This window comes from Brachypodium distachyon, chromosome 3 (assembly GCF_000005505.3).
Source record: "Brachypodium distachyon strain Bd21 chromosome 3, Brachypodium_distachyon_v3.0, whole genome shotgun sequence".
Classification (NCBI taxonomy): domain Eukaryota; kingdom Viridiplantae; phylum Streptophyta; class Magnoliopsida; order Poales; family Poaceae; genus Brachypodium; species Brachypodium distachyon.
The window spans coordinates 17,715,079-17,736,053 of NC_016133.3; the positions used below are offsets into that span (position 1 = coordinate 17,715,079).

General features: G+C 42.4%; 4 protein-coding genes and 1 long non-coding RNA gene across 6 annotated transcripts; 2 read left to right on the top strand and 3 right to left on the bottom strand.

The window, feature by feature from the left end:
• Positions 1-270: 270 nt before the first annotated feature.
• Positions 271-9,936, bottom strand: LOC100829511 (diacylglycerol kinase 4). The gene is made up of 12 exons (XM_010236215.3): positions 9,327-9,936; positions 6,128-6,250; positions 5,383-5,520; positions 5,212-5,297; positions 4,416-4,515; positions 4,245-4,320; positions 3,172-3,254; positions 2,483-2,553; positions 1,839-1,916; positions 1,502-1,589; positions 1,288-1,404; positions 271-819 (listed from the first exon to the last, which is right to left on the bottom strand). Exons 1-12 carry the CDS (start codon positions 9,792-9,794, stop codon positions 655-657), a joined length of 1,593 nt encoding a protein of 530 aa, XP_010234517.1. The 5' UTR covers positions 9,795-9,936; the 3' UTR covers positions 271-654.
• Positions 6,129-9,180, bottom strand: LOC112268511 (pentatricopeptide repeat-containing protein At5g66520-like). Of its 2 annotated transcripts, none has more exons than XM_014899964.2 (2): positions 7,380-9,180; positions 6,129-6,250 (listed from the first exon to the last, which is right to left on the bottom strand). In XM_014899964.2, the coding sequence occupies exon 1, from the start codon at positions 9,163-9,165 to the stop codon at positions 7,408-7,410; it is 1,758 nt and encodes a 585-aa protein (XP_014755450.1). In that variant the 5' UTR covers positions 9,166-9,180; the 3' UTR covers positions 6,129-6,250; positions 7,380-7,407. The 2 variants fall into 2 exon arrangements, 1 of the variants encoding a protein (XP_014755450.1); XR_002964697.1 differs by having other exon boundaries at positions 6,131-6,250; positions 7,287-9,180.
• An 11-nt stretch (positions 9,937-9,947) lies between the features above and the next one.
• On the top strand, positions 9,948-12,106 carry LOC112271568. The gene is made up of 2 exons (XR_002964699.1): positions 9,948-10,063; positions 11,489-12,106. It is a non-coding gene; the product is annotated as an uncharacterized LOC112271568 (long non-coding RNA).
• Positions 11,950-14,089, bottom strand: LOC100830125 (ATP synthase subunit epsilon, mitochondrial). The gene is made up of 2 exons (XM_003573565.4): positions 13,797-14,089; positions 11,950-12,216 (listed from the first exon to the last, which is right to left on the bottom strand). Exons 1-2 carry the CDS (start codon positions 13,981-13,983, stop codon positions 12,194-12,196), a joined length of 210 nt encoding a protein of 69 aa, XP_003573613.1. The 5' UTR covers positions 13,984-14,089; the 3' UTR covers positions 11,950-12,193.
• A 104-nt stretch (positions 14,090-14,193) lies between these two features.
• Positions 14,194-20,013, top strand: LOC100829818 (thioredoxin domain-containing protein 9 homolog). The gene is made up of 4 exons (XM_003573564.4): positions 14,194-14,338; positions 14,422-14,694; positions 19,333-19,491; positions 19,569-20,013. The coding sequence occupies exons 1-4, from the start codon at positions 14,318-14,320 to the stop codon at positions 19,749-19,751; spliced, it is 636 nt and encodes a 211-aa protein (XP_003573612.1). The 5' UTR covers positions 14,194-14,317; the 3' UTR covers positions 19,752-20,013.
• The last annotated feature ends 962 nt before the right edge of the window (positions 20,014-20,975 follow it).

Consider the following 20,975-nt stretch of genomic DNA (forward strand, 5'->3'; position numbering starts at 1 on the left):
GATGAAACATGACCTAGGTGTGATTGTGAAAATGAGAAAAAAATTACGAGAGGATTTTTGAAGTTTTCCCCAGAATTTTTTTTATGGGAAATGTTTGGTTGTTTTCCACACCTTAATTTTTTGCTCCAAAGTAAACTTCCCCATGAATCTGCTCTTACTGTGAAATTTCCTTTTCGATATTTTGGGATTTTACACATGATTTCCAGGAAGTAATATCGTTTCTAGGATGCAAACGACAGTCTGAACGAGAACCTTGAGCTGCCCACCTACTGGGAAAACAAAATCGTAGAGAAGTTTACGTAAGGTTTCCTATGTACATTTGGGAGGAAAGAATTACAGTTTATCTCACGTCTCTCTTTTACATGTGGTACCAATAAACAAAAGCACTAGTACCACCCTTAAATTACTGAACATATGCAACAGCAATTTCATGCAGGGCACGCAATATTAATTCATAACTCAGATCAATGCACAAGGGCACGGCTACATTCTGTTGTTGTCCTGCAAATTCTATATATCCTCAACTCCATATACAGTTATGTTCGTGCAAGCATGATCAGGATTGAGCTGGTAGTTCACTGAGCTTCCAGGCTGGAAGATGAAAATTGTTCTTCACAGGTCAAGCTAGGCCAGGGCACAAAATCTGAGCTCCCACTAGCGATCTGTACCGTTGATGATCAGTGATGGGTATGGCACCCTTTTGATATCAACGAAAGTTGAATACTCAGTGCTCAGTGGTTGCTTCCATGGCTCTCCATCCATTTGCATGTATGCATCTCTCCATTGGCCACCTTTGATCTCTATCCGGATTGCTGCTGCCTGAAATTGCAAATTTAGAACAAATTTACTCTCTTCTAGAAGTGGTTGTTCATACAATTGTAACATGTATTTATTTTCTTTTTTCTGCTTTACATCTCTTTTATTTCAGTTGCTTTGCATGCTTAACAGGCGTGGCACACCACTGTTCACTCCAATCTCACATCTTAAGTGTTAATGAACTTATCGAACTATGTTGCGCAGTTAATCATTGCTACCAACACTCTCCTTTGACATCCTTCGACACTTTTAAGTTTTTACTACAGCCAAAAAGCTTGGTGCAGCTTCAGATTTAGAGTCATTTTCTCATGCATTAACCTGTCATCACGATAATAAGCCCAAACGATGTTTTTTTACTCAGCTGTCCCACCAAGTATATTACACAGGACACAAAATCATATACGTCTATGAAGATCAACAAAAAGTATCGCACACATGTGCAAATACATATTTATTGAGTACGCAAAATACCTGAGCTATATGTTTGGCAGAAATAAGTTCCACCATCACGAGGGATGCATGCCACCCTTGCTTCAACCCAAATATTTCAAGAAGGCCATCATCTGATTGGGCTTCGACAAATCCTTTCTGTTGATATAAACAAACATATCACAAAAATCCAAGCATTCTTCTTCTTGATGAATAGACAGTGTAATAAATAACCACACCAATTTATTCAATGCACCTTTTCCAAGTATTCAGGCTTCAAGTTTCCCCATGGGTTCCTTCCACTCGCATAGTTGTGAAGATTTAACGCGACAATAGCCCTTACACTGCATTACACCATTTTTTTTTGTAATAGTAGTTGCATTTTATATATTTCTGCGAAGAGTAATCTGTAGCTAAATCTGACACAGTGCATTACTTAGTGCGTTTCCATATTAGTATCAGATATACCACAAAATCTCTACCTATCTTTCAGTGCGAAGGAACCGGTTTTTCCAATAAAGAAATACTGCTGAGATCAATGTCAGATATGAAAATCAAAATTATTCCACAAATAGCATGGATTGTCAACTTGCCTTGATGGTACAGGGATATGCTCCCACTCAGAACTGTCCATCTTCTTTATCGATAAACGGATAATGTTTGTCAATCCCCTGATATATCAAAGAAAGAACAGAATGATAGGCTTCCTGAGTTAAAATCATTGTCTATAATTAATTACTGCTGATAACTGAAATCATTGTCTGGACCCCTAGGGGTAAGCCAAGCACTTTACTGACGTACTCTAGCTTAGAAAAATTCGTAGTTATGAATGAGTTTGACAGGTATATCTTAGTTGAATGGAAACGATTGAACAAGAAGAATAACAAAATCAAATTAATAATATATAAATTAGAGCAGTGGGAACTGACGACCTATAAAATTATGAACATCTAAATTCTAAATTCAACTAATCAATTACTGCAGGGAACTATATAGTAATCTAATGGGTACTAGCATGACGTTTCCGAAACCATGATCTGAAATCACATATCTAGTTATCTAAACATGTAACTCTCTGTACATAAAACTCACTGTGCATTTGGCAACAAAAAAAAACATATTGTTACTGTCTCATTTGTAACACAAAAGCATAAATATGAAAATAACCAGTTAATTTTTTGCTGTGCCCAGATTTCGAGATATTAGTAAGTGTACCGCAGTAAAAGGCATACCGTACCTTAGTTCAGGGTCACTAATACACTGCGTAAAGAACCATCCCTGTTTACAGGTATATCCTGCGTAAATTAACTGTCATAAAATCAGCGAATCAGTAATTGGTTATCAAGACTCACTCCAAAAGCTTGTTACAAGAACTACAGGCCAGAATATTTGTTAAGAAGCCACAAATGTTCTCATAAGAATTCACAAAGTTGAAACTGTCGTCATCTCAGATAAAAAAACAACAAAGAGAACTATCCTCTAGTAGATAAAGTACACATCAACCTATGCAATCAAACCCTAAATGTGAATTTAGAGAATTATCTTCGTATCCCTAGAGCCACCATTTTTTATTTTGGTATGAACTGTTGTAGTTCACAGACAAAAACTGACACTTCTGTAAATAATAGTTTGAATAACACACAAAAAGAGGTATTATTCTCTTATGATGAGCACTGAGAAACTATACAAGGGATACTGGATACTCAAATGAAACAATCATAACTACAGATGCAACCTCAACTAAAACAGCTATTTAGGACTCAGGAGATCTCCAGTAGAAAGTAATGACGATCCTATTCACAAATCAACATTACAAGCATGGGTCCCAGAAAGACGTAGACACGAACATGCAATGCCATATTAGAGAGTTTGTGCCGAGGAGCTGAAGAATTACCAGTACAAAAAGGACATCAGTAAGTTGCATACCTTATTAGATAAAGGACCACTTGCAAGGAATGGCTTATCGTCACGTAGTTGATGAAATCCGTAAGCCACTTGGGCATCCATCCCTGCATTTCAAAGGAAGTACACCATGAAGGCCTATTTTTGTTCTGAAGACACCTATCTTTATACTACTATAAAAGACTCAAATGGTGGCGGCGGTCCAGCACACCTTCAGACTGCATCACTTGTTGATTTGGCACAAATCAATGTGATGAGAATAAATATGTATTATATGATCGAAGATAGTACAACATCGTCTTTAAATATGTAGTATATGTTTTATAGTCTGTAACGATGCACGAGGATTGTGCTAGTGAAATAGACACATGAAAACACAAGAACATATAGTACCAACGAGAACCAAGCATAGCTTGGGTGGTCAGCTAGCCGGGTGTGCTAGCAGCCCACCAGAGTTTGATCCTCGAAGATCGCACTTTGGTGTCTCATTTTGTAAAAATTATATATCTATATACTGTCGGACTGCAATCACGCAGCTCTTACAGTTTAAGTAAAAAAAAAAACATATAGTACCAACAGAGCAAACCTCACATATTATGCATTAGGTTATATATTCTATGTCTCATTTTCTCTGAAGCTGACAATAAATGTTAGGGGCGACAGGAAGAACTCCAGATAGATTATTCATCTCATTATTCCCAAGGCAATACTAAGTTACTAACACTGTGCTATTACTTTCATTTATTACTAAATTTGTAGAGATGAAAAGTATTGCCCAGGAACAATATAGAGATATGTGCTCGTTTAGTTTAGAAGATAATGTCCCAAAAGGGGATTTTCTTGTTTAGAACAATTTGTAGCATATTTGTTAGCTGAATTAACAAGGCACTGGATCTTGAAGATCTTTGATAAGACCACAGGACTACATAAATAGATACAGGAAGATGGATAAAAGGATTTTAATTTTAGTAAACAAGATTCTCTCAACAATATAACCTAAACAGTGTTATTTGGAGATACTGACAGGTACGTCCTTGCAAAATGAGGATAAATACAAGCAACACATCTAGAAGTTACCATGTCAATAAATCAAGTACCTATGCTGAAGTAATTATAGAAGACACCAGCAAAGCAAGAAACTGTCTCAGGTGCCTCTCCTTCAGCAGTGCCGTCCTGCAGGAAAGATAAATTACATTCATGTGGAGTGTGGGCAAATAAATTGCATTGCACTGATGCAGAATCACAAGAACATAATCTATAAGCAGTACATCATAAAATGTACACTCTCCAAGATGTCTAAGGGAGTGGGGAAGATCCAATTCTTCTTCTTCTTCGCCTTCTTCTGGCATAGAAACAACAATATGCCAACTGCACAAAAGGTAATGCTACTCAGCATCTGGAAGTAACTATACTGATAGCATAGGTCATTTAAAGCACGAGTCATGTTTTGTGTAAGGGAAATCTTTAAAGGTGCTAACATGGACATGAAAACTTTCGGGATAGCTATGATGGTCTAGTGTTTGAATCACAGAATGTTATGCAAAAAAAAAGAGTAACATCCCTAAAGCCAATGTGTATAACCAACAACTGATCTTGCCACCATGTATAAAACAGGGCAATCCAGTTGCTTAATAAGGAATAATGGGAATAAGGACCTGACATATCATCAGGATCTTACTAACATTAACATTGGAAATTCCATTAAGATAAGTGCAGGTATCCCTTGGTGAAGTTCAGACTATTTGGATAACCACTTGTATAAATCAAGGCAATTGCTCTTGTTAGAGATTAAATGAGTTAAGATTGAATGTTAGGCCTCCATCTCTCCATAAAAGGGGAGGCATGGTAAAGTAAGAATTAGAAGGAATTTCTCCCTTCTACCTTGCCTCCCCATATGAGATCCTGCCTCTCTCGGATGCAAAACCATTAGATCTATAGAATTACCCAGTGCAAATAAAACTTGTTAATAAAACATAAGGTAAATATATTTATCAGCACATACTGAATCGCCACCAGAATGCACAAAAGATTTTAAAAACTCTTTTGGTAAATAAACAAGAGTACCTGTCTAAACAAGAAATCGTGCCCAAAATAGCCTTGTAGAGAGATCGTTTAGCAGCTGCTTTCCATGAGAAAGGAAATGAAGCACCCTGAAAATAACTGTTAAGTGATGAAAACTTGCAGTAGGTAACTTTATAGGATGACTGTAAGAACGAAAGGAACAGATTATTTTACCCAACCAAAGCTCCTGGAAAGATCATTTCCTGTTCCAAGTGGTATGACTGCAACTGGAGGAACCGGTTCCCTGTTCTGAACATATAGTTCTCCTAAACATCCCAACACCCAACCTACTGTACCATCACCTCCTGCTACCTAGATAGGTAAAGAACAGTAAGTATTTAGAAGTATTTTGGGAAAATGAGAAGGGAGTTAATGACTACTCTGTGTGCCATTGGATGAAACAACAAAACAGTATAGCTGTCCATAATATTGTTGGATTACGTTTTCCTTTTCAGAATACTTGAGATAATAACTATAACAGCTCGTTTGTCACCCATCATCTGGGGCTAGAATCCTGGAATTCATTTTGGATTCCACATACCAACTTGTTTCGCTGGCATGGAATTGGCTACAGGAATTCAATCTGAAATTCCATGGAAACAAACTATAATTAACCTCAATTCCTCTCTAAAAGCCATCATTTCGTTGGAATTGTCTCTCACTCTGCAAATCCATGGGGTAGACAAACATGATTTTGAACCAAAAATTTAAATTCAATCAAATGAAATCGTATCAAAAATTGGATTTCATTTTATTTCATTTCTACCAAATGAAATGAGGGATGCCAAATGAGCAGGGTGGGATGTCACTGCTCACTAGTAGCTTCCAATGCATAAACCAAAATCAAGAGCACTGCATTCTGCATAACTAATGTATGTGATGTTTACATTTATTTCGTCGAACAAAGTTAAATACATACCATGACTCTCAGATTATGGCGAATGGATTTTGCACTATGATCTCCAGAATCAGCAAGTTGCTCCAGACAAGCCAAAGCATATTCCACAAAGTCAGAAGGCTTAACAACCGTAAGATCAAAAACCTGGAGTTGAAAATACTGTCAGTAACAAGCATTTACTGCTTAACCATTTCTATCTTTCAAGAACAGAGCGGTCCCACATATATTGAAGATATGATATGTTGATCTAAGCTCCCACACTTCATCTGAATATAAGTACAAAGAGTGTTGATCTAAGTTCCATTAACAGAGCAGAACCTATGCAGGAATTAAAAAGGTAAGGCTTTCTAATTTAAGTGTTATCCTGCCATTCCCACTCAACAGTTTCAGATATTTTCAGAAACGTTCCCCCAAAAGGATGATAAGTTCTTAGATGGATGGATGTTAAAAGACAGTAAACTGAACTATGTGAAATAAAGGCAATTCAGATTCATATAGAATGAAACAAAATTCAATGAAATTCAGACTGAGGCTACGGCAGTGGTCTGTGTGCCCTCAGAATCATTGATTGATTTGTGTCAGTTGTGATAACTGAGAACAAACAATTCCACTTTTGCCCAGGAGAGAAAAACCTTGGACATGTTAGTATCCTAGGCACCCATCTATATGTATTGCTTTGCTTATCCAACAGAAATCCTAAAATTTGGTATCAAGAATAAGCATATGAACTTTCTACTTCTATCATGTTCCAGTCTTTCAGTTGTTCTCCAGGCTTCTCACCATCTCCTTATGCATGTGCCTCCCAAACCAAAGATTTGATCTCAGCCCACCTTCCAAAGGTCATCTCTTGCTCGCTTGTAATAATTGTGTAAGAATTTTGTTGGTGTAACAATGGACAAGCATCATATCCAGCTCAATTAACCAGCAAAATTCGTATATTATAGTACATTGCATTTGATTTTTTTAAAATACAAGGACATGATGTCCTTGATTCACAACTAAATGTATCATGTCATCTAATGTAAGTAATGTTTTGTATCTGCAAATTTTAATATATATCTATAAAAAACAGATATGAACATCATGCATTAATAACTACTTTTTTGTAGGGGAACGATAACTTAATAACAGCATCACTGCATATGTATATGTATTTTAGAAAGGAAAATTTGTACTTCACCAACTTTAGGTCTTCAACTCTTCATCACTGATTATCTGACGGAAGAGAAGTTTTGTGAATTGAATAACACATGCTCTCTAATGTGACACGTACCAATGCTAGTACATGAACTTGTTAGTTACTACCAGTAGTCCTTGCACGAACAGCTGCCATCTTTGAACAAATGGAAACGTGTGCGATCTCTAACAATAATTTCTCTCCGGTATACTTTGGATATAAGTTTGGTGACATGATGGCAATCCTGGCAAACTCTGAGGTTCTTCACAATCCGAATGGGCGTGTTATCACTTGTACTAATCAAAGCAAATGCGATTGCCAGCTTCTCACTATGGCGGCTGAGTGCACCTTCCTTCTCTTCTTCTTCAATATCAAGCAAAGCTTCTTTCTTGTCAGGCACGTAACCCTCCTCTGTTCTTATCCTAATATCAATCTCATGCCACTTTGTCAAAATATCTTTTATACGAGGATGAGACAGATCTCCAGCAATGAATTGGTGGATAACTCCTCTAATCTCCACATTGCTACATCCAGGTGTCTTATCAACTCCCTTCTCACGCATTTGGTGCCTAATTTCCCTGGCAGAAGCATGCCTACCAGAGGCAGAATAGATGTTAGCTAAAAGTACATAAGCACCACTTTTGTCAGGCTCCAACTCAATCCAGTGTTTTATAACATATTCAGCCATCTCCACATTCTTGTGAAACCTACAACCAGCCATCAGAGCTCCCCAGATTAAGGCATCAGGTTTCATGGGCATTTTCTCAACCATCTCTCTGGCCTCACTAAGCAAGCCATTCCGTGCCAGAAGGTCTACCATGCACCCATAATGTTCAATCTTTGGTTTAATCCTGTACCTTCTCACCATGGAATTGAAAAGCTCCTTACCCTTGTCAACTAACCCAGTGTGTGTGCACGCACACAACGCGCCAATGAAGGCAATGTCATCTGGATTAACACCTGATCTCTCCATCTGGGAGAAGAGGATTAATGCCTCTGAGCCCCGGCCATGCATCGCCAAGCCCTTTATCATAGTAGTCCAAGCCAGCACATTCTTGTCCTTCATTCCCTCAAACACTTCCATCCCAAGCTGTACCTCGCCACACTTGGCATACATATCAACCAACGCAGTGCCCAAAAACACCGTGATGCTAATACTGTTCGCTTTAAGGTAACCATGTACCCACTTCCCCTGCTCCAGCGCACCCAGCTGCGCACAGGCAGCAAGCACCCCAACAAGGACGGTGTCTTCCGGGCGGACACCCTCGGCCTGCATCCGCGAGAACACCACCAGCGCTTCCTTCCCATCTCCAGCCTGCACGTACCCATTCACCATAGCGCTCCACGAAACAACGTTCTTCGCAGGCATTTCGTCGAACAGCGAGCGAGCGTCGGCGACCCGCCCAGCCCTAGCATGCACCGTGATGAGCGTGTTGAACGTGGAGGCGTCCACGGAAGCCGAGGTGCGCAGCAGAAGGTGTGCGTCGGGTAGGCAGCCAATGAGACTCGCGTGGACGCGAATGAGCGCGTTGTTCACGAGGAGGAATCCCGTGAGGCCGAGCTTGACAGCGTGGGCGTGGACGGCAAGCGCGAGGCGGCGGGCGCCGGGGGCGCCGGGGGAGAGGGCGAGCGACTTGAGGAGCGAGGGGAGGGTGTGCGGGGTGGGGAGCAGTCCCGAGCGGTGGAGGTGCGCGTAGAGCGGCAGCGCAAGGTGCGGCCTGGCGGAGCTCGCAAGCGCCCTGACGAGCGCGTCGTGGAGCTCCGCGCTGCAGCGGAGCAGCCCCGACGTGACCAGCGCCGCCTGGATCCGCGCGATCGGACGCGCGTCCCCTCCGCCGCGGCACCGCGATAGCAATTCCAGGTAGCGCGCGACGACGGCCATCTCTATCTCATCACGTAGTAGAAAGTAGTATTCCCAAAGGTGCTCGCTAAAATGCCTCCCTCACAATCACAGGCAATGCCACGCAGTGCGACGAAGGGACATACATTCATCTGAGAGAAAGAGAGAGAGGGAAGGGAAGGGAGGGGATTAATATAAATGACCTGGTCTTCGCCGATGAGCTCCTGGAGGCGGGACTTGAGGACGGGGCCGACGCGGCCGCCGCTTTTGGGGTTGACGAAGGCGACGAGGGGGTTCTCGGGGGCGTCTTCGGGCGCGAGGGCGTACCACTGGTTGACACCGGTGGGCGCCCCGGGGGCTTCCTCGAGCGCGAACTTGCCCGCGGACGGGTCGCGCGCCCTGAGCGCGGCGTGCAGCGCGTCGCGGAGGCGCTGCGGGAGCGCGGCGCGGAGGCGGAGGTCCTCCTTCTCGAACGCCGACGACGCGGCGCGGCCGAAGCCGCAGCTGCGGAACGAGAGCGACTCGATGAAGGCGCCCACCAGCGGCGGGGGCGCCGCGGCCGGGGGCGAGTTGGGTGACGACCGCAGCTCGCCGTCCCGCTCCGCGGGGGACGACCCCGCCGCCGACAGCGACAGCGACATCTCCGAGCATGACCGCGACCGCGATCGCATCGCGTGCGATCGGGGGGGCTAGGATCCGGCCGGGGAATGCGTTTTTTCTTCCCTTCCTTCTCAGACGTGGGGAGGGAGAAGAAGCGATGCGGCGGTTGGAACGGCAGAGGGGAAGCCGAGTTTTGTACGGTGGGCTCTTTCCCGCGGGGAGGAGGAGGAGGCTGCACCGCTCCTCAACAGGAAAAAGCAAACGTAGAAATAGCTAAAACGGAGCTGGATGGATCGCCAAACGAGACCAAAATTGCATTTCGCGGGTGTTACGATTTTCAGTAAGTTTCACATTGCATCATGTATTTATGCTGCTTTATTGACTTGTTTCAAGGCTTCTCTCAATGCTCGACACTAGCGTACACAAAAATTCAATGTGACGTCATAACTGAATAAAATTGTTTCTTATCTTTACACTCGTACAGATTTGAGTTGGTAGTTGTTCGTTCATCCTATGGAGAGTTCGAAACTACTTTCTAGCTTAGCTTGTTAGATAATTACTTGATTGTCACTCATTCAATCTGATATAGATATGTATAAAAAAAATATTGCAGTTGATTAGGTTTGATACTTTTGAGATAATTGTTTTATTAAATAAATATTTTGAGAGAATTTTTATTTAGCATAAAATTTATACGAGCACATAAATATTTAAAACAACTCATGCATGTAATATATATTTTTAATTCCGTAGCAACGCACGTGCATTTAGCTATGTCATAGATGCAAGTACAACCTTTGGTACAAAATCTTAGGTCCACCAACGAAATGCAAAGTTTATTAAACAAAGATAGTCTAAGAGATACCATGGATTTAGGAGGTTGTCTTTTAATTTCTATCAAGATTTAGGAGACAACAAGTTGAGAAAGACCTAATGAACATACACTTACCCTTGTTGTTAAGGTTGTGGCCATCCAATTGTGACATTCCACGTCGCAGCCTTGCCAGAGTGGCTAAGGTCGCATGGCAGGAAACGTGGGCAGCATAAGAGCAAAAAAACATACCGGGGCAAAGGAGACTCGCTTGAGTGGTTAGGAAAACAGGGATAGAGGATGTGCACGGGAACCATTGAGCATAAATGCTTTGATCCAATGGCTTTTTTGCCACCGAAAACTCTTGCCTCGTTAGAAGAATGAATTGTTGATTAAAATCCAACGGCTAAACAATTAAGTCCATTAAACAAAAACAACAAGTTGCTCTACATATGGCCCAAACAATATTCGGTGTTTTTTTCACTTCAAGTAAATGACTATCCTCGGGGCAGAAAGATTGGAGCTCTAACACAACAAGAACATGCAGACTGCTTCCTTCAAAAAAAGAACACGCAGGCTGTTTTTCCCCATCTCTCTTCTGGTGGACGTCACTGCACATTTTTCCTTCCTCGCGTCTCTCCAAGCAACAATGACTAGTGGCCTGCATACACACAATCTACCTTTGCCCTTCTCGATACTTCTGCGACTCTGTTGTCGCCATCATTCGTACTCCTTCCGTCCACAAATAAGTGTATTTCTAGATTTGTTCTAAGTCAAAAATATCAAAGTTTGACCAATTTTATTGAAAATTGAAAAACACAGCAACATTTATGACCTCAAATTAGCATTATTAGATCCGTTTTGAAATATAGTTTCATAATATACTGATTTGATGTCATATATGTTTCTACTTTTTTCAACAAAGTTGGTCAAAACTAATTTTTTTTTACTTAGGACAAAACTAAATGTACACTTATTTGTGGACGAAGGAAATACTCATGAAGCTGCTACCTCCACGGACCACAAAAGAAGAAGGTAGTCGGAGGCAAAAATCCACAATTGTTCTACCATCGAATTCCAGATGCAATTGTACCCTGAACTGCTATCAGCATCAGGTGATGTTGCGACCGGTCGGTTTGGTACTGCTTTCGGATACGACGTCGCCAGAGACTGTATTATGCTAATCTCACTGTAATGTTCTATTCGCGATCGGAGGGAGTAGTGAATTTGATATTTACAACAATCTTGGTTCTCTTAAATGTACTCTCGTGGTAGAAGAAATCATAGACCAAACACACGACGTGTTGGCTACTACATCCTTGGATTACAAATGGGAGCACGACATCTCTTATTTATTTGACCAGCTGGGCATTGCAATGTTAGTTATTAAGAGAAAAATTATGATTATCTCAAACTGAAGAATCATAACATATGAGACGATCACTCAAGTACCAATAAATGTTCACATTGTTGACAAGGTAGAAGAGGAGCAATTAGCAACGATAATAACATTGTATTGGAATAGATCCATTGTCACGGAAAGAATTTATTCTTCAGGCATTGAAAGTAAAATCCAGCCAGAAAACAGCAAGTTCCAGGTACAACAGAACATTTTCAAAACATCTGCAGGAAAGACTATGTCACCATGGCACCAAATCTTTACTCGTTGTCTGAGCGGACAGCTGCAACATGAACAATCAAGTTAGTTTCAAGAGAAATAACAAGTACAAAACATGAACCACCATAAAGAAAATAAGCCATGAGATATATATAAGCAACCTAATTACCAAAATATCACGGAAATCAAATAAAAATTAACTCGGAATAGCATAGATATCGAAATCAATTCGAGAGAAATTACAAGTCACCTGGGCATCACAAAATATCCAAATATATCTACTTTTGCGGCTCATGCAGTTCAAACTTACAACTAGCAATTACACTAAACATATGAAACTCGACTGCCTTATGATACGAATGACTAAATACTTAACCCCTAGCCAGCTGTTTTATTCAGTGGTTCACAATACAATTATGCAGTTCAATAAGGCATAACAAATCCCAAGGCATTTGAGCAGTGTAGTACAGATGCACTTTTGATGAAAACTGCAGAAGCTAGCTGTAACAAAACTAGCCCTATCTATTAGAAGATAAGAAGCAAATTCCATGGAATCATCCTATGTTTGTAACCATGCACACCTTTTCCTTATTGGGGGTGTGCGCTTGTGTTTGTGGGTGCTTGTACACACATGTGATGGTACAGATTCAGATCATGATGTGTTCCTTGCGTCAAGGGGAATAAAATCGATCACAACAAGCTCACAGAAGATTAACCGATAATCTTGAAGGATATCCTTTTTTTGATGGAATAAATGATTATGTAGTTCCTCGTTTTTTATGGACTAAATGATTTCCTCTTTTCAAATAGAGTTATGATATAAAGCAGAGAATTGCTCAAGAAAATATATACAGCTGAGATCCTAGGAATCATAGTTTCCACCAAATTCAGCTTATGCAAGGGCAATTTCCAGGGTAGGATCATGATTATTACTTCATGGTTATTCATATTTATTTCCTGCAGTGATGTAACACAATTCTACTAAAACCTAATCTTTTGATCATAGCAGCTCCAGGAGGGGTGGTTTCAAATTTCCAATACATATTGAGAGATACGATAGGATGGTCCTTAGCACATGGCACAGCAACCTTTATAACATTGGTAGCTAACTTAGGCTCATCACTTGTCTTCTAAACCACAGAAAAGAACATAAGAGAGCGCACATACAGACATACTGGTCAAGCCTATTTCATCTCATCAGGTCATCTGGTCATGTACTCATGTTTAATATGTAGAACTTAGAATTTAAAACTACAATGTAACTGGCTAAGTGGTCGCATGACACATGACACATCCCAAAATGTGGTTCCAAATCCTTGAAAGACCCTTTGCGCCACCAAAAAAAAAACTCTACATTTCATCGTATCCAATTCGGTGATGCACACTAGATTCGTGCCGTCACCAATTACCCCATCACTCAGTTCATACATGCCAACCCGGACCACGTGGCAACGCGCACGAGAACCTAACATCATCGCTCATCGCTAGAACTCTATCCATCCATCAGATCAACCTAGACAGGATCCACATCGAAACGAACACCGAAATCCACGAACCCTAGGATCCAACCCGTCACACACGAACCAGACAATCAAATCGGATCGAGGACGCAAGGGAAGGAAGGGATCGGGGAGGGGATCTTACTCGGCTTCTCCTGCTTTTCGTCGGACCACTTGGAGAGGGAGAAGTGGACCTTCTCGCGGGCGGCGACCTCGGACTTGTAGGGCTCCTTGAGGCAGTTCCGCACGAGCGCCGCGCAGACGTTGGAGTAGCCGATGTAGGTCATCCCCGCCGCGCGCCAGAAGGGCACAGCTGCCGTCGTCGCCGACATCGTCGCCTCCGGTTCGTTTCCTCCGCTCGCGCCGCCGCCGCCGATGGAGATGGGGAGAGGTGCGTGGATGGTGAGAGAGCGTCTGGTGGAGCCTGGGCTGAATAAGTCGCTAGGCGTACTTTGATGCTTCAGTAATAGGCTGGGCTGGGCTAGTTTGGGCCCATCTGTGAGATTCCAGAACCAGCGACCTCACGGCCCGGCCCGGCCCAGCAGTTCCTTCACAAAACTCGGCATCACCGGGCTTCGCATTCCTCCGAGCAAACTCCACCTGCTTCCCTCTACACTGCACGCTCTCCCCTCTTCCGATCTCGGTCTGCATCCTCCCGTCGCCGCCATGGACGGCGTCGTCGGCCAGGTAATTCACCCATCTCCGGCCTACTGCACTCCTGTTGCATCCCCCTCTCCCTTCTCTGACACGGCGTGGCCCGACTGCCCCAGATCTTGGAGAAACAGGTCCTGTCGGTGGCCAAGGCGGTCGAGGACAAGCTCGACGAGGAGATCGCCGCGCTCGAACGGCTCGACCCGGACGACATCGAGGCGCTCCGCGAGCGCCGGATGCTGCAGATGCGCCGCGCGGCCGAGCGCCGGGCCAAGTGGCGCGCCCTGGGGCACGGCGAGTACGCCGAGGTCCCCGAGAAGGAGTTCTTCTCCGCCGCCAAGGCCAGCGAGCGCCTCGTCTGCCACTTCTACCGCGATAACTGGCCGTGCAAGGTGCGCTCTTTGGCTTCCTTCTTTTTTTTTAAAGAGAGGTTAAGATCGGATTGGATCTTGGACTGAGTTGCAGAAAAACCCCAGCAATTGCGTTGTTGAGGTGTGTGTGGTACAAATGGTGTTTTGAGATGTGGATCTCGTAGTAAATTGTCTTCTGTAGACAATGCTGTTCTGATTAGGTCTTGTTGTATTTTTAGGAAGATCGGGATGTCTTGAAGTGGATTTAATACTTTTGCTGTCGTTCTAGTTCTTAACTGAACTCCTGAAATTTCGATGACATCTGCAATATTGAGTGACACAACTTCATTTCCACCGCACAAGCCATGCTCTTCAACTTCCTGTTATCAACTTGTTGACACTCCAACTAAGCACCTCTCACTACTTCCAATTTAAATTACTTCCCTTTTATTAATGAAATGAAGCTTGCACCCTGTTTTGGCTCCATAGAATCGAATTAGATTGATCCAATCAATATATTTTAATAGGATTTGAATCCGATTCTGCGTAATATCAGTTCTAGTTCCTTGTTTGGCTGCCATTTGGAATTGAATGTGAACCGAACAAAAAAGAAGAAGAACAATTCATTATCAAACCAGCCAACAAGAGAATAGGAAACACGAACAAGAACGAGAAAGAAGACTGCCAAGAAAAGAAAAGAAAAACGATGCAGCAAACATTAGGCAGTTTGGTCGTCGATCTGGACAGTGTGAGGAGACCTGTTGCACGAGAAGTTGGTCTGAAGGTTGGAGGCTTCTCCTTGAGGATGGATATAAGGTCTTGAAGGGGCTGAACTGCCAAGCCTCAAATCTTTGGCACCTGCAGATTTGATGCAGCAGTGCTACATGAAGTAGGATCCTGACGGTTACGCTGGTGACCTCTTGTTAGCTGTGATCAAGGAGTTGGAGGTGAAAGGGAGGATGAGCAGGGAAGGACAACATCTGTGTCCTTTCCCCCATTACAGGTTCCTCCCAGACCTGGGCAGAGTAACAGTTTTGATGGTCGCTTGCGATGGTGGGTGGTAAGGGAAGGGTGAAGTGTGGGTCAATGTCAGATTTGTGGAGCAACGACATAGGGGAGGTGAGAAGGCGAAGGCTGAGGGATATCAAATGAATTATAGGTGTCAGCCAACAACTTGATCCGTTGAATTTGATTCCAGTTCGTTGAGAGCTAGTTCTTGTGACACAGACGTTTCTTCTCCGCAGCCCACCCATGTTGCTCATTGTGTTACCAATAGTTCACTGTTTCAAAAATAAGTAAATATAAAGGGGAAGCCTAGAGGGTTAAGTCAATACTTGTTTGATATTTCTTTTTTCTAGGTCTGTTTGTGTGTGCCAAAAGTATCATCTCCTAAGGAATAGTTATTTGTTTCTAGAGTCCAATGTCCTCACGTTTGTGAAAATGCATGCTGGATGCCCTAGAGGGAAAGGCCATACCTGTTGGATAAAATTTACAAGCGCCATATATGTAGTGGCCCACAAATTGAAGTGATCATAAGTTGTGACTTGGTGGCCTAAGCTATACGCAATTCAAGTCATACCATCTGTACGTAAGGTACTCCTTGTTAGTTGTTGTTGAAGATCAACACGTGTAGGTATGTTTCTATCTGCAATTTGCTCACAAGAACAAGAAAGTTAGACACGGCATGCACACATGCATTTACATTTCACAGCCCACAGGCAGCAATAACGTCTGGCTGGCTCTGATGGTTATGTGGAAGAGACAAAATGACAAGCAGCCGGAAATGATGGTTTGGAGCAAGCGCACCACAGACTTCCCTCGACTCTCTTCTTTCTGTTGATGATGTCCTTTTGGTTGGTTAGAGAAAACCAATTGGCCTTGATGGTGCAGCTTGGTTGTAGCCATCAAAGCATTCCCACTTTGACAGCATTAGCATCCCCAGTCCTGGGCCTCCATGATGCACCTCAACCTGGTGACTGCTGAACTGTGCGCTTTCGCATCTTCGTGGCTGGCATAGCACTGGAGGCAGTTGCAATGGTGCCCCAGTCGCTGCTTCCTCCACTCCAGTCCAACATCTCCAACCGTCTGCACAACAAACCACTGGCCAGGTGCTGTCGTTGCATGGGGGCTCATATGTGAGTGTATGCAGGCTAGATTTATGCGTGGCAAGATGTTGAGGGGTTTCTTTGGTCTTGTGGCGTTAGCTAGAGCAATTTGCAAGTAAGTACGTAAAATGTACCTACAGGTATTCAACCTGAAGTTTAACTTACGTATAGCTTTGATTTGAATGGTAATGTCATAGAGCTAAAACTAATCTGATGATGATTTTTTAGTGTTGGGCTCAAATAGATAATTGCTACATAATGTTTGTCTATAAACATGTGATAGGTTCCCAAGGTATCACCGCATCACTAGTCTGTCTATATCCTACTAGCAACCGTGTGCGTGAATGCACGTGTTGACAAGTGTAAATTAAGCCGCACATACATCTTATATGCCGTCATGAATGCATTTCAGGAGTGGCGATGGGAGAGAAAAAATCCAAAGGTAAAAAGTAGGTTATTAATAGTATTAGTCATGCCAATTAAAATAAAATTGATTAAAGGAGGCTCCAAATTTGTGCACAGCCGTTGGATGAGAATTATGAAAATGGAATATATATTTTTGGATGGTTGGTATTAAAAGCATCCCACTCAACTCGTGCTTTTTTATATTTGTATTTATAGATGTATAGATATGGATTAGTACATGGGGTGAGAAGGTCTGTGTATGCCTTGGTAAACAAAATCCCTAGATGTAATAAATCCAATTGACAAATGCAGTTTTAGTTTAATGTGCGCTCCAGGGTTTGTAGTTAATATGCTGCTCTATCCTAATTTCTTACATATGGTTCTTTGACACCATTTATTAGAAATAGATCTCCCTCCCTCCCTTTGAGCCCTCGTGCTGGGATTTGAATGAGAGATTATGTTTCTGACTTGTTGCTCTAACTATATTGATGGGGTTAGCTTATGATCTACTCCCTCCATTCCATAATTCTTGTCTCAAATTTGCCCAAAAATGGATGTATCCATTCCTAAAAAGCGTCTAGATGCATGTGATATTTCGACAAGAATTATGGAATGGAGGGAGTACTATCATTTGACTGCTTATGTCTACTTCTGCGCCGATCATGCCCGTTACATTTTACAAATGTCACCAAGTACATGCTGTGTAGTACATTCCTTCTATTTTGTGCATGTATAGGTAAACTTCAGTGCCTAGAGCTGTTTGTTTAATGCCTATGTTTCGTGTTTTCATGCAAGGACCTATATTTTGTATTTCTTTTTGGAGCGGAAGAGCTATATTTTGTATTTTTGTGTTGTTTTGGCACAATAGCGCATACATCGTTTTTTGTTGGGGTGGGGCCTAGTTTTATAACCACCTGTAAAGTGGTGAGAAGCAAGGTCATTGAATAGGCAATCTTGCTTATTGTTTGTTCCAGCTAGGTAAGATGAGGTTAAATCATGCTTCTTGAACTATGTGAAATGTTCGTATACACCTAGGTTGGATGGCAATTGCTAAAATACCACAAGTTGATGTGCAAGATCTACAGGGTACCCAAGTTGGTGAGCCAATTGATAAAACCCCTCAGCAGTAACTTAATTTAATCCTTTCTCAGTCACAAGGACAAAGAAAATGACCCATCTGACCTGTGGCCGGTGCGCTCCATTTCATATACAATGCACTCTCTCTCTCTCTCAATCAGGGGGGAAGTAAAAAAAAATGGCTGTTTTCACACGGGATGTTCGGTTCAACTAGGTTAGCAACAAAATACCAAAATTTGGAAGATCACACGCCCACATGTTCACCTATTTCATGGCTTCTCATGAATTCAACAGAAATACATCAATCAACTAAGAACTAACCTAAAATTTCAGAACTCGGGTTTTGAGAACCATAGCACAAATAAGAGGGAAAAGAGACAAGGGAAGAAGCTACCTGAACATTCCACCTGGAAAAGTGAAAAGAGGGGGCAAGATGAGCAGACGCAGCACCACTGCTTGTTCAGCTTTGGCATGCATGGACGAGGCCTTGAAGTGGAGAGGTGCAATGATCATAGTGAGAAGGAGCAGCTACATGAGGAGGGATAGGTGCAAAGCCCAGGAAGTGGCCTTATCTGTTCGGCATGGTGGGCTCTAGTTAACGTCATCTTCTTTGATAGCCCATCTCGCTTCTCTCCTGCTCATCTGCATCCTTGCTCTGCTAGATGGGCTAGTGGAGAAGGGGTCGTCCACGTGAATGGCCGACGCATTGTCATTTGTTGTCGCTCATTGAATGACATTGTGTCCAATCCATTCTATTTCTTCTTCTTTCCAGCAGATTTACAATTTTGGTATAATCATCACCATTTTATTTTGTATGTTGCTGGTTATAATCCATGTCTACATGACTTCCATCTGTGTACTTTGTGTTTTGGAAAAACTCCATGCTGGTGTCTGCACAATGCTGATATCAGTTCACTCTTTTTTCCTTTATAGTTTCGGAGCTAATGTTCCTCTGCTGTGTTTGTTCTGCTAGTTAGTGCAGTTATGATGTATTCGTCAGGTCGGTTGTTTGCATAGATGGTATCATTGATATTTTGCTGAACCTTGCATTGTCCAAAAGCATCTTCTTATATCCTCCTCTGTTGGCCTGCAGGTCATGGATAAACACATGTCAATTCTTGCAAAACAGCATGTAGAAACACGGTTTATCAAAGTTCATGCTGAGAAGTCTCCCTTTTTGACCGAAAAACTAAGGATTGTTGTGCTCCCAACTCTTGCTCTAGTAAAGAATGCCAAGGTTGAGGATTATGTGGTAAGACCAGTTCAGAGTCATTTCTTAGCACGCTGAAAAATGTCGTTAGATATTAATTACTTTCCCGGTACTACCAGGTTGGGTTTGATGAGCTTGGTGGTAAAGATGACTTCAGCACTGAAGATCTGGAGGAACGCATTGCAAAAGCTCAAGTGATCTTCCTTGATGGAGAAGGACCTGCAAATCCTTCCAAGCAAACCACCACCAGCAAACGAAGTGTTCGGCAATCAGACACTGGCAACTCATCAGACTCTGATTAGTTTTGTTACTGTATTGAAGGTGTGCTTCGAGGAACAGGCTTTATGCTGTTATGTACTAGTAATAGGAAAAGTTTGTGTAGCAATGAAAAGTTTGACCTGGAACTTGTAGATACGTCTTGAGATCTGAAGTTAAGAGTATTCAATGGTAGTAGCCAGTAGGCCACAACATACATCATATGTTGTCATGCTAGCTGCTGTTGTAGATTGCTCTCTTGTTGATCATACTTAGTTTGTTTATTTGAGTGAAAGTTTTCTTTGTCGACAGGTTGCAGAAGGATTGCTATCCTGGTCTCATTGCTTGCATGCAGGTTGAAACCGTGATCAGTCTCAAATCTAAATCCCCATCCAACCACGTGCTCTTGCAAATTGTCCCACATTCATTCATTGCGTCTGTACTCCAGCAATAAGGCTGCTTCAGCTATATATGAGTACATTGTCCATCAATCTTCTGTACAAACAAGGCTGCATCTGCTACTGTACATCAATAGATTCTGTGCCCTGGTAACTGGTAACAACACCTTTTCAGCTGCTCAATCATTCTCGCATGTGTTTTGAGACCATCATAAATGGCGACTTAACTGTGAGCAAAAGGAGAACGGTGTAAAAAGGTGCCTAGGCAGTCTGTGCCTGCAGATTGTGCCGGTACTGGTACTGCACTGCAGTGGTGGCAGATTCAATGCTGAGAAAATTTAGGGCTAAGATTGAATTGCAACTTCATGCCGGTCGGTTGGTCAGGCCATATGAATGTATGCAGTGCACTGGGGATGCATTTGCTGCAGGCGAATGATGTTGTTCATTTAGATCCAACGGGATCGTGTACAATGTACAGTCGTTCTTCACCCGCAAAAAAAAAATGTACAGTCGTTCTTGAAGGCTGGATCTTAATTTGGATATCGATATACGGTTATTTGAGAATCATACTAGTTTGCTCATTTTTCTCCAACTGAACTGTACACCTTGAATTCCTTTTTGCAAGTAAAAGTGTTTTATTTAAATCATTACTACTCCGGCCATCATAATAAGCGTTCTTGGTTTAGTACAGCGTTAGTACTCCTAGTACCTTTTTGCAGTTTGGACTTTGGACGGACGCTACATGTTGTCATCACACTGACAGATTACTTGGCCTAAATAAAATTTCATTCACACGCTGGTTCTCTTGGGAAAACTTGACTGGATCTAGCTAGCAGGCAAGAGACATTTACAAATGTCGGGAGTTGGGAAAGG

Excerpts from the sequence above, each read along its gene's own strand:
- LOC112268511 (XM_014899964.2), bottom strand. The coding sequence starts at position 9,165 with ATGGCCGTCGTCGCGCGCTACCTGGAATTGCTATCGCGGTGCCGCGGC.
- LOC100829511 (XM_010236215.3), bottom strand. The coding sequence starts at position 9,794 with ATGCGATCGCGGTCGCGGTCATGCTCGGAGATGTCGCTGTCGCTGTCG. Across the intron at positions 3,255-4,244 it reads CTATAATTACTTCAGCATAG|GGATGGATGCCCAAGTGGCT; the intron begins GTACTTGATTTA and ends TTTGAAATGCAG. Across the intron at positions 1,590-1,838 it reads CATATCCCTGTACCATCAAG|TGTAAGGGCTATTGTCGCGT; the intron begins GCAAGTTGACAA and ends GGTGTAATGCAG.
- LOC100830125 (XM_003573565.4), bottom strand. The coding sequence starts at position 13,983 with ATGTCGGCGACGACGGCAGCTGTGCCCTTCTGGCGCGCGGCGGGGATG. Across the intron at positions 12,217-13,796 it reads CGAAAAGCAGGAGAAGCCGA|CTGTCCGCTCAGACAACGAG; the intron begins GTAAGATCCCCT and ends TTCATGTTGCAG.
- LOC100829818 (XM_003573564.4), top strand. The coding sequence starts at position 14,318 with ATGGACGGCGTCGTCGGCCAG. Across the intron at positions 14,695-19,332 it reads GCGATAACTGGCCGTGCAAG|GTCATGGATAAACACATGTC; the intron begins GTGCGCTCTTTG and ends GTTGGCCTGCAG. Across the intron at positions 19,492-19,568 it reads CCAAGGTTGAGGATTATGTG|GTTGGGTTTGATGAGCTTGG; the intron begins GTAAGACCAGTT and ends CGGTACTACCAG.